Source organism: Electrophorus electricus, chromosome 16, assembly GCF_041902795.1.
Source record: "Electrophorus electricus isolate QZ-2024a chromosome 16, ASM4190279v1, whole genome shotgun sequence".
Classification (NCBI taxonomy): domain Eukaryota; kingdom Metazoa; phylum Chordata; class Actinopteri; order Gymnotiformes; family Gymnotidae; genus Electrophorus; species Electrophorus electricus.
In genome coordinates this window covers 22,088,219-22,100,000 of record NC_137512.1, presented here as the reverse complement: position 1 = coordinate 22,100,000, position 11,782 = coordinate 22,088,219, and the positions used below count along the sequence as shown (strand labels likewise).

The 11,782-nt window shown below is 43.0% G+C and overlaps 1 protein-coding gene across 2 annotated transcripts in view; it reads left to right on the top strand.

Moving 5' to 3' along the window:
• The window catches only part of met (MET proto-oncogene, receptor tyrosine kinase), a 38,674-nt gene extending 29,782 nt beyond the window's left edge, over positions 1-8,892 (top strand). The window contains exons 14-21 of one of the 2 annotated variants that reach the window (XM_035532420.2): positions 1-133; positions 555-791; positions 2,859-2,939; positions 4,088-4,269; positions 4,374-4,483; positions 4,684-4,849; positions 6,254-6,390; positions 7,281-8,892. The exon at positions 1-133 is cut by the window's left edge and continues 8 nt beyond it. In XM_035532420.2, the coding sequence (XP_035388313.1) occupies positions 1-133; positions 555-791; positions 2,859-2,939; positions 4,088-4,269; positions 4,374-4,483; positions 4,684-4,849; positions 6,254-6,390; positions 7,281-7,491 (1,257 nt within the window). In that variant the 3' untranslated portion in view covers positions 7,492-8,892. The remainder of the gene's footprint in view (positions 134-554; positions 792-2,858; positions 2,940-4,087; positions 4,270-4,373; positions 4,484-4,683; positions 4,850-6,253; positions 6,391-7,280) is intronic. The other variant, XM_081698963.1, reaches the window with a different exon arrangement.
• Positions 8,893-11,782: the final 2,890 nt, after the last annotated feature.

The window sequence follows — 11,782 nt, the reverse complement described above, 5'->3', positions numbered from 1 at the left end:
GAGGGGATGGTTTGGTATGACGGTCGTGCTCACATACCTCACTTGGACATGCTGGCAAACGCGAGGAGTGTCAGTCCCACTAATGAAATGGTGTCTCACGAGTCTCTGGACTATAGAACCACTTTGCTTGAGGGTATGTTCTGCTTCCTCGCTGTTTCCTGCTCAGAATAAAAAATTGCCCCTTCATGCTGATCTGAGAACATTTTTTGCTGCTTCTGTCACACGGGCTGAGGCAGCGATCTTTCTAGAGCTCAGCACACACAGTTTGTCCTCCCCTTTACCCTCAGCTCTCCTCCTCCTCTTCCTCCCCCTCCTCATCCTCCTAGCTCCTCTGTTTGCTCCCCCCTCTCTGCCAAAGGCTTCGCTTCTCAGTGGGGTAAAACTCTCTCTTTCAGCCTCTCATCTGTAAAGCCTGGTTTCAAGTTCCCTCCCCCTTTGTAGTTGTTGTAATTACCTGACCTCCCACTGACCGTGTTCATTTAGATGAGCCTTGGAGTCTAACTTTTAATGAGCCTGTGTTTGACCTTTGATCTTTTGACCCCGTTCCTTCGCAGATCAGAGCTTGCCTACATCCCAGAGCGAGTCGTGTCGCCCTGCCCTGTATCCGCATGCGCACCTGGACCTGTCGCCCATGCTGGGAGCAGCAGAAGGGGACCTGGCCTCTCCGCTCCTGCCTGCTCCTGCCCCTGTAGACCTGAGCTGCCTGCACCCGGAGCTGCTGAAGGAGGTGCAGCACGTGGTCATCGCCAGAGAAGACCTGCTCCTCCATGTCAGTGAGGTCATCGGAAGAGGTGAGACAACATGCAAAAATGAAAGCAAGTATGACTAGTCATGCATAATCATTTAGTATCCTGCAATCATATGAATATATATTCTTGCACACACGCGCGCACACACACACACACACACACACACACACACACACACGCACACACAGAGTCAGTGACATACTGATAGTAGATCAGAATCAAGCAAGTATGACTAGTCATACATATGCCTTTGAAAAGCAACCTTGAGGTTTATAAAGGCATTACATGGAATACATTTTGAATCTTGTGCTTATGCATATATTCTTTATACACTCATGCACGCACACAGATATCTTCTAACGTACACATTATGCTGTAACATACTGACTGTTTGGTTATGACCTCTGTGGTATGAAATTTTACACCATAAATTATTAATGCACATGGAGTATGCTCTTTCATGCATGCATACAGACATTTTAAAAAGAACTTTTAGGAAAAGGAAATTTGAAGCCATTTGAAAATGTGTCTGGTCGGGGCGACACACTTGGGTATCTGCATGGAAAATTGCCCTTCTGCCCATTGTTCTGTAGAAGTGGGGGTGTGAACTCAGCTGGCTCAGATTTAGTGTGGGGCCTTTCCCACCCCTTACTCTTTACTGCACACGACTCCCTAAAACCTGCTCTAACCCACTACAGGCCCCCGCCAGCCACACTGTGCGTGTGTGTGCTCGTGTGTGTGTGTGCTCGTGTGTGCGCGTGCGTGCGTGCATATGTGTGTGCGTGTTTGTGCCTGTGTGTGTATGTGCATGTGTATTTGTGTATGTGTGTATGTACGTGCATGCATGTGTGTGTGCATGTGTATGCATCTGCAGGTGTGTGTGTGTGTGTGTGTGTATACGTGTGAATGTTGGGAAGTAAACATTAGTATATGGGTGTGTGTGTGTGTGAGCGTATGTGTGTATGTGTGTGTGTATACGTGTGAATGTTGGGAAGTAAACATTAGTATACGGGTGTGTGTGTGCATGTTGGGTGCTTGGTGGGGTGTGTGTGGTGATTTGTCCCCGTGTTAAATTCCTTGCTCCATTGTTGGTCTGTCTCAAGGCTCCGTATGGTAATCTGACTCGGCTGCCATCTGGGAGAACGTGATAGCAGCTCAGAGGGGAGATTACACCCACCACCCCAAAAACACCAGAGCCCAACCTTTACTCACTATTCCCTTACAACTCGGGCAGCTTTAGGGAGGACTCTCGGTCAAGCTTTTGGTATTATTACTTAATGACTTTTGTAAAAAAAACAAACAAAAAAAAACAAACGGGTGGGTGCAGAGAGAATGCTTTACATTTTGTTATGTCTAAAAGATTCTTAATTTTTAATGGGAAATTGGGGGAATAAGAGTGTAAGAATAAGGGAGAATAAGTGTGAGAATACGAGTGTAAAATAGCCAGTTCAAGTGGAAAGATGATAATGATTTAACCAAAAATAAGATGCCGAATTTGTTCTAGCAGATGAAAAGTTCATAGATGTTGGGACGCACTCTTAAAGGACCACAGCCTAGAACTGTTTCAGTGTTTCCTCTGACACACCTCATTAGCTCATTCATTAGTGGACTGAAGTTTATTGGAGTGAGAACTACACCTGTGAAGCAGAAGGGTGAGACCAGTCAGAGGACTCCATCACTGCCACCCCAAAGCCCCTCAGTGATGAACACACATGCACACACACATACAGAAAAGTTGTTTATGAGTCTGAACTCACAGGTCATTCCATTATGGGAACCTTGTCATCGTTATCATCATCTTCATCACCATCATCATCATTACCACGCAGTCAATGTTGTGAAATTACAGTAGGAAGTCCTAGTCTCAGATGGATAGAGCAAGAATGAAATAGAGGGTACAGAATAAATGCAGCAAACATGGCTTGCTGTGGTGTCCACGCTGCAGTGAGTCGCACTGGCCCGGCCTTGGGGGTCTCCATTGTTCAGGGTTATGAAAAGCCCAGTGAAACACACCCCTTCCACGTCTGCACTAGCTGGAGACGGAGAGCAGCTCTGATGCACTGATGTCTTAATGGCTTCTCTCTGCCTTCCCCTCTTTGTGAACGGCAGGACACTTTGGCTGTGTGTTCCACGGGACTCTGCTGGAACCAGACGGCCAGAAGCAGCACTGCGCAGTCAAGTCCCTAAACCGTGAGTGTGTGTGTGTGTGTGTGTGTGTGTGTGTGTGTGCACGTGTTCATCATCAGTAGTATACAATAGTGGAAAATGGCTAATAATGTATATTGTATGATCATCATGCTTAAAATTGTTCATACAAGGAACCATGAACACTTCTTGACTCAACCATCTGTAGTGTTTCTGAGTGTAGTTACCCCCTACAGTTGTGATCTCCTCCACTGACAGATGCTTTAAAGTGCTGTGGTCCATGAGGTGTAGTTACTGCATTTGGTACAGTATTTAGAAAGAAAAGCAACTGTAACAACAGTTGCACGTTTTAAATTAAAATGCCTGGTATAGACAATTTGACACACCTCATAAATTGTTTTTCTTGACTTGTCCTTTCTGAACTCTGTTTGATATGCTGTTACTTCTTTTCATATTTTGTTTTGTATATAATTAAGGCTGTTTTAATAAGACATGTGGAGATGATGACAATGACGATGATGGAGCCGTGTAGTGGCCATATCACATTAGAGCTGCTGATCCCAGAGCAGACTGCTGAAATGCTTAGTGAATTCAGGCCCTTTCTGCTCTCTTGTGTTTACTGCTCCCACTAATCTTTTTTTAAATGGGGAAAATACTACAAACTAGAATAAAGAGAAAGAGGAAAGGAGCAGGACCAGAGAGACTCCCATGTGTGTCCAGTAATGACTGGCTCATGTCACACTAGATTAACTCTCATCGTTAAAATAGCTGTTCTCAGGGGTGAGGTGTGTGTGAGGACCGATATTATTTTAAGTGGATTTTCTTCTGGCCAAGTGTCTGTCAATGCAGATTATATATGGAGGGAATCATGGAAAGGTTATTGCAAGTTTACAGGCTCCTGCAAGAAGTACTGTATTATGTCATGGCATTTTGCAGACCCTCAGTCTGAATATCCCTTAATGAAGGGGTTTTAAATCTGGTTCAGATCACTGTTGAATGAAACCACTGCTGACTGGACTCACATGAACAATGTAAAAGTGCAAAAGCCTAATTCACATCTGAAAAAAATGTAATTCAATTGGAAGATTTTTCAGTGCAGGCACAAAATCTCCAGAACATGGACAGATGCCATTTTTGGCTGGAGATATATTTGGTATACAAAAACTAGAAATAACATTGTCGTAATATTGCAGGTATCACAGATATAGAGGAGGTGTCTCAGTTCCTGAAGGAGGGCATCATCATGAAGGACTTCAGCCACCCCAACGTGCTCTCCCTGCTGGGCATCTGCCTGCCCAGCGAGGGCTCTCCGCTGGTGGTGTTGCCCTACATGAAGCACGGAGACCTGCGCAACTTCATCAGGGACGAGAGCCACGTACGTCCAGCGTGGCCGCGGGCTGCTTTGGAAGTGCTGTGTTTTGGGTTGGTGTTTGTATGTTTGTCCCTCACTCAGAGCGGTTACTGTCATTGCCCCAACAGAGCCCCACAGTAAAGGACCTCATGGGCTTTGGCCTGCAGGTGGCAAAAGGCATGGAGTATCTCGCCAGCAAGAAGTTTGTCCACCGAGATCTCGCAGCCCGCAACTGCATGTAAGCCTTTCAGCACCACGGCAGACAGAAGCCTCCCACGTACTTGCATATGCTTTTACTTTCTGTCATGGCTGTGTGCAAAGACATTCCTGTCTTTCAAAGATAAGATAAAAAAAACGTGTGTGGTTCATGTACAGTAAGTGTGTATGTGTCTTATATTATTCTGACACACTCCACTTTGCCTGTGTTCTTTCCTGCAGGCTAGATGAGAGCTACACAGTGAAGGTAGCTGACTTTGGCCTGGCCAGAGATGTGTATGATAAAGAATATTACAGTGTGCACAACAAGAGTGGCGTCAAGCTGCCTGTTAAATGGATGGCACTGGAGAGCCTACAGACTCACAAGTTCACCACCAAGTCTGATGTTGTGAGTGCAGCACTTAGAATTGAAGCATCTTTTACATTACAAATTTGTTTATTTAAATATATTTGTTAATATTTATTAACTTAATAATAATAATAATTAATAATATTAACTTACAATTATGAGTGAGTACAACTTGAGCAATTGAGGGTTAAGGGTCTTGCTCAGGGGCCCAACAAATTTACATATACATATTAATATTAACATATATTCTGTATTTTATTGACAACCAGATGATTATATACTTGCACTAACTGCATATTTGTTTGTAAATATTTTTTCAAAAGTAATATTGCTACTATAATACCTACTATCCATTTAAATAAATGATAGAGTATTGTGCACTGAGGAGACTAGATAATTCAGTAGATTGTAAGTGGAGAAAGGGTTGTGCTCCAGTGTAGTGTTTGTGAGTAGAGAAAGGGTTGTGCTCCTGTGTAGTGTTTGTAAATTGAGAAAGGGTTGTGCTCCTGTGTAGTGTTTGTAAATTGAGAAAGGGTTGTGCTCCTGTGTAGTGTTTGTAAATGGAGAAAGGGTTGTGCTCCTGTGTAGTGTTTTGTAAATGGAGAAATGGTTGTGCTCCTGTGTAGTGTTTGTAAGTGCAGAAAGGGTTGTACTCCTGTGTAGTGTTTGTAAGTGCAGAAAGGGTTGTGCTCCTGTGTAGTGTTTGTAAGTGCAGAAATGGTTGTGCTCCTGTGTAGTGTTTGTAAGTGCAGAAAGGGTTGTGCTCCTGTGTAGTGTTTGTAAATGGAGAAATGGTTGTGTTCCTGTGTAGTGTCCACAGTGGACATGCAGGTAGCTCTTTATTTCTGAGTTAGTGGTCATGCGACCAGCAGTAATCCTGTAATGTGAAAATACCACCTTAATATGATCCTTTAATGGGTCGGGTGCATGAAAAAGTATTTACAAACCTTATTTAATTCACTTGTGATCTATGCAGCTTTGAGCGAGTGACTCAGGCTAGGGAGGATTGGGCAATAAAGAGTTGGTTACCTTCAGTAATGCTGTGTTTAATTTATTAATCCCACCTGTTTTTCACTGATTAACTTGATTTGAAAGCCCACTTAATGCAGTTTATCTGTGATTCAGAAGGCTATAGAATCTAGTTTCACACAACCTTTTTATTGGCCAGTTTAGTACACATATGGTTGCTCAGTTAAACATGTATAAACCTGTCAGTTACAGCAGCTAGGTATGCTATGACGCATGCACTGTTGTCTAAAATGTCACTGTTTGGCTCAAATGTTAATTGTAAGTGTTTTTGTGCTCTCTCTACACACTCATCAGCCCTCAAACCATCACATATTAAAGGTTAATGACCTATCTCCATATAGGGGGATGTGTTGAAACGGTGGTGAATTTTGATTGGCTGTACTTAATTTCTAATTGTTTCTTTTCTGTGTACAGTGGTCCTTTGGTGTGTTGCTATGGGAACTCATGACCCGAGGTGCTCCGCCCTATTCCGATGTAAACTCCTTTGACATTACTGTGTTCCTCTTGCAAGGCCGAAGACTGCTTCAGCCAGAGTTCTGCCCGGATGCCCTGTGAGTACACACGTACACACGTACACACACACACACACACACACACACACACACACACACACACACACACCCCTTCAAAGGGAGTAGCACATGCCTCAGTGCTCTCATTAGCTCTGTACAAGAGCATAAAAACAGAGAGCCTTTGTTGAACTCCAGTAGATTCAGTGACCTGGCAGTAGCTCATCAGAAGCCTCAGCCAGCTCAGCTCCACATGACTACTGAAGCTAAACTCTCCCTCACACACACACGCACACAGAAAGGACTCCCCCATTAGGCAGCAGTGGTGCTGTTTGAGTAAACGATACATTCATGGTCAGCACCTTCTATATAATAACAGAATATCAGAATTGAACGCCTCCCCTGTGGAGCGGCAGAGTGATCTTACAGACTTTTATTCCATTCAGCCTGAATCCTGCTCCTCCTCCTCCACTTCTGCTCAGCAGATTAGCAGAATGGAATGACAAAATGTGTGGATACTTTGCTCTGAAGAAAAATTACTGTAAAACAGGCAAATGATTTAATTCGGGTTACAGCGCTAGAAAAAGAGGTGATGTGTTGGCTTCTTAATTGTTGACTTAATTTAAAATGAAGGCTGCCTTTCCTTTTAACTGATGATCTTTATTAATCCCATAAAATAAGAAGTCTAAAGTTTAAACTATGTTTTCCATTAAGCATGTGCTATAATAAGAAGACACTGAATCTGGAATGACCTTGCAGATCAGCTTTTGTCAGCAATTAAAGAGGCTTTTAAACATGAGTGCTATAAGACTCCTCATACTAAACAACATTACTACAGTTTCTTCCAGCAAACTCTTAGCTAGTCTTTTTTCTGTGACTCTAATAACGTCTGGAATGGAATGTTGAGGCTTTTCTGTCTCTTTCGCTCCCAGCTACAATGTGATGATCGAGTGTTGGCACCCTAAACCTGAGCGCCGGCCCACTTTCTCCGAGCTCGTCTCGCGTATCTCGGCCATCTTCTCCAGCTTCAGCGGAGAGCACTACGTCCTCCTGAATACCACATATGTCAACATCGACAAGATGACGCCCTACCCCTCTCTCATCTCCTCTCAGAACCACCTGGACCGGGACTGCTGCACCTGACGGAGAGACGGTGAGACAGAGAGCGAGACTGTGCCTCTGCTCTTCGTCTGCTGCGTAAGACTCAAAGATGCTGGACTCTGTTCCAGGGACAGTTGTGCACTCTGTAAAGAGGAGGAATGCTGCCCAGGGCCGCTGCTGAAGACCGTAAAGGGAAGCTAATTGTCTTTATCATTGTAGATGGAGTACAGCCCTCTGAAGCAGGAGCTGTGGAGGCAGCTCTGTCCTCCAGGCCTGCTGATACCGACCTCTCTTTTGCAGCAGGCTGGATGCATACTGACACACTTGACTGTATGATCTGTCAGCTTTCACCCAGCCCATACTGCATGGACCAAATAGCCAAGCACAGAACAGCCACCCTCTCTGACTGGGAGCAGGGTGCTGACGGGCTGCACGCTACTGCCAGGGTTTCGGCATTTCATTTAAAACATTTTCACTTAGGTGAAATTTGAATAGGGTTGAGTGAAAGCGATGTAGTTCGAGGGCATTGACAAAAATTGCACTCAAGCAGAATCATCTTGATCAGACTGTCCAGAGTCTGAGTCGTGATCTACTGATGATGCTCATGATATTGTCTTGATGAAAGGAGATCTTGAACTCCTGATCTATATGGGAGAAGTTCTGATTGTCCCTCTTCCTCTGTGGTGGTTTGTGCTGCTGGCTGTGTGAATGTGCTGGTGATTGTGTGAAATCACCATTCTAGGACCTCATGTGTGTCTTCACTCTCTGACTGAACCAAGCACATCAGCACAGGATTCTGTCAGGTTGACACTGGATGCATTACATGTGACATTATGTATGAGGAAGCTTTTGATATAGCTTTGAATGTTCTTCAAACTACTCTATTCCATTCTGTGTTCAGCCGATCAGAAATGTACAAATGTTTCTTTGTGTGTTTTTTCAGCTGAATTTCAAATCTCAATAGTTGACCTTAAATGACCAATAATGCTTGAAAAAGAGCTTCTTAAACATTGCATTATGCTATATTTTTTATACAGTCTGAATGAAATGGAATTTGAAGTCACTCAGCTTGCATATTAGCAATGTAGCAAATATGACAATGAATGTGATTTTTAGCATAGATCCACTGAGAGGTGTAAATAACGTATTTGTATTTCTTTTGTCTAGCCTGCTGTGCGATACATGTATATTGAGCCTGTGCAGTTTGCAGCATAGAAATTGGTACCATTCAAATATATTACGGTAGCAGTTTACATTTTATCAATGATCTTGTGTAGTGTAAAAAAAAAAATTGGCATTGTACATTGAACTACTTGTACCAGTCTTTTTCTGTGTAGAGCCATGACTGTCAAAATAGCTGTGTGGTCACTCTATGAATATGGTACAAATAACAGTATTTCTATTTTCTTTGTAACCCGGTTGAATAAAGCTGGTCTGTCATCATGTTGTCTGTACGTAATAAATATCGCAGGATAAACAGACTCCATATGGAGTCTTGGGGATAAAGTGACTTTTTAACTGCCTTAAGACAAATGTTTTTTCAGGGTTCTAATGCCATTCTCTCATTGGCTGTCTGGGAAATTTGACCATGACCTCTTGTTTACCCTTGGTAGATTTGACCTTTGGCCATTTATTGTCTAGACAGGCTTTTCAATTTCTCTCATAATGGGAAGGTTCCCCTCCTCCTAGAAGAAGTGCTGTCATACTCTTCCATTATACTTCTCCAAAGTAAGTATATACTTGGAAATAATATAATAGTGCTTTTAACAATGTTGCCATACGTCTGTCTTAACATTTTTCTATCTTTATTTCATTCTTTTTTAAAGCCATAAAAATATAACTGTGAATAATCAAGGATAACTTGTTTTGAGCCTCTGTCTGTGCCAACTTGAAAATCTGAAAGTTAGGTAAATTTGTGGATATCAAAACAACCTGCCATTACCAAGTTTTGTGTTGTCCTAGCTGAGTACCTATTGTTGGAATGTAATGCCTCATTCACTCATCGTTATTCCATCCTGTCCCCACTAGAAAAAAAAAATCTCCACCCCTATTTCCACTACATAACTCAACACTAATTCATAAAGAGAACAGGCATAAGAACACATCACGAGATAAGAATCATCCAGCCAGCCAGATAAAATCAATAAAACAAGCACTGGCCTGATGCCAAATGTATATCTATTGTGGCTCTTGTAATCAGAGTAACAGTGAGGAGGAAGACTGTCATCTAGTGGACATCACTTAAAGATTTAACGCATCTTAATTCTGATGCATATTTATACATCAATTTCTAAGAGGCTAGTTGAAAATAAGTTAGAAGTGTATTTAAAATTTTACTTGTTCTGAATAAAACCTTAGTATTAAGAGTTACAAGCTACATGAGTTTAAAGAGTTCAGTTTCAGAAGACAAACCTTAACCTAATGAGTAAAATCACCATCCTTATTTGGTCTCAAAGAATATATATGATGCTGTATTAGAATGCATGTTTTTAATTATTTTTATGTATTTAATTTTGTTGCAAGCTTGCTGCCAAACTGTAGTCATGGAATTAGATACTCAGGGACTCCAGGTGATGTGCTGTGCTTGATTTATTTTGTCTTCCATCCTTTGTGTCTCAGTTCTCCTGCTCCAGTTCTGAATCCTTATTTTCCTCCTTGGATACTGCAGACTGGCTTGGAGAGATGGACACATGACCCGGGACAGTGGGGTCAGAAAGAGGTCCAGGTGAAGGCTGTTTACCCCTCAGCACTTTTGAGGGAACCAGGGGAAATATCTGAATGCCTTCACTGCCATGGCTTTACAGGAAGTCTTGTTTACTCGGCTGAGCAAAAGATGCTAGTATCTGCACCGTCTCACCAGAAAAGGCAGCATCCACAAGTATATCGGTCTTGGGTTGCTGGCTCACATAGTCCTGGGGACACTGCTTAGCAGGAGGACTTGGATGTAGCATGGGAGAAATGCCATCCACTCCGAGGGCCTCATGGTAGGACATGGAGCCCAGAGCTTGAGAAGGAGTCTCATGGCTCCTCGTGACATTTCTTCTTCCTCCAGCAGAAAATAGGAGTGCTCATCTCTCTTGGGTTGGGTCTTAGGTGTGATCCTGATGTCTGGCAAGCTCTCTAGTGCTGTGAACACTGGAGCTGCAGCCTGGGACAAACTGGACTTTGTGACACATCTAGAAATGCCTTTAGTGGGCCTGAGCCTACCTAAATTAGTCCCATTGTCATGGAGCCTACTGACCTGGCTTCCCTGGCAAGCAAAGGCAGGAGACTCACTAATCACAGCAGAGTCTGTATCTTTGTTATTCTGCAGCACATCCACTCTTGCTCTCTGTCCTGGCTTTTGTTTGGCACAAAGAGGTGTGTGAGCTGTCAGGAGATCCGTCGATGTCTTTTGACCAGCACTTACATGATTTCGCAGGGTCGTGGTCACTTGATGCCTCGGTGAGGTTTTTCTCTGGCTCATCTTGACTGCTGTTCCTACTACGCTCAGAAAGCAGGTTGGCACAGATGAGTCAGGGTTGGTGCTGATGCCCGGGCCAGGTGAGTTTCCACTGATGTTCTGGATGACAAGTGCTGGAAATTTGGTGGGAACACAGGACCTTGAATGCCTTGGGGGTTTCTTGTTTGGTTCACGTTCCTTCTGCTGAATGCCTTGGAGAAAATAACCACTCCTCTTTCTAAAAGGTGGTCTGCACGCAGTCAGAGTGCTACTGCAGGCTGTCTGTCCAAGAGTCCTTGTGCACTGTACCATCCAATGTCCCTCTATCACTAGAGTTGCCCCCACTTTCAGATAGTCCTCCCTTATAGCATTGTGACTTGCTGCACCACAGAAACCATAACAACTATTACCGATAAAAGAGCTGATACTCAAAGGAAGCGGTTCAAAATTAGTTAACCGCAAATAACATGAGGGGAAAAAATCGGATGCTGACTAAAAACATGCCGGATTCCGAATGACAGTCCATTTAAATAAGATCTCATTTTTATTGTCATTATGGCGTCATCGGTATATATACCTGATGTCACCAAAATTCGTCACATCCAGATTCTGTAAAAACGAACAAATTCACTTTATTTGCTTGCTTGATGGCTTTTTTCCCCCCATTTTGTAATCAAGCAATTCCTAGAAATTAAGGTTGACGCAGAGCTAATATGAAGTTTGGACAATCACAAGTAACTGATTTGGATATTCCCGTCTACAGTTTATAGTGAATGAAATGAAAGAAAAGTAAAGTCCATTATAATTAAGTTGGCTACTTCCATTACGATAGTTGTACTTAACATGACCATCTTTCTATACCTTAAATCTTTTGCAACTAAGTAGATATTA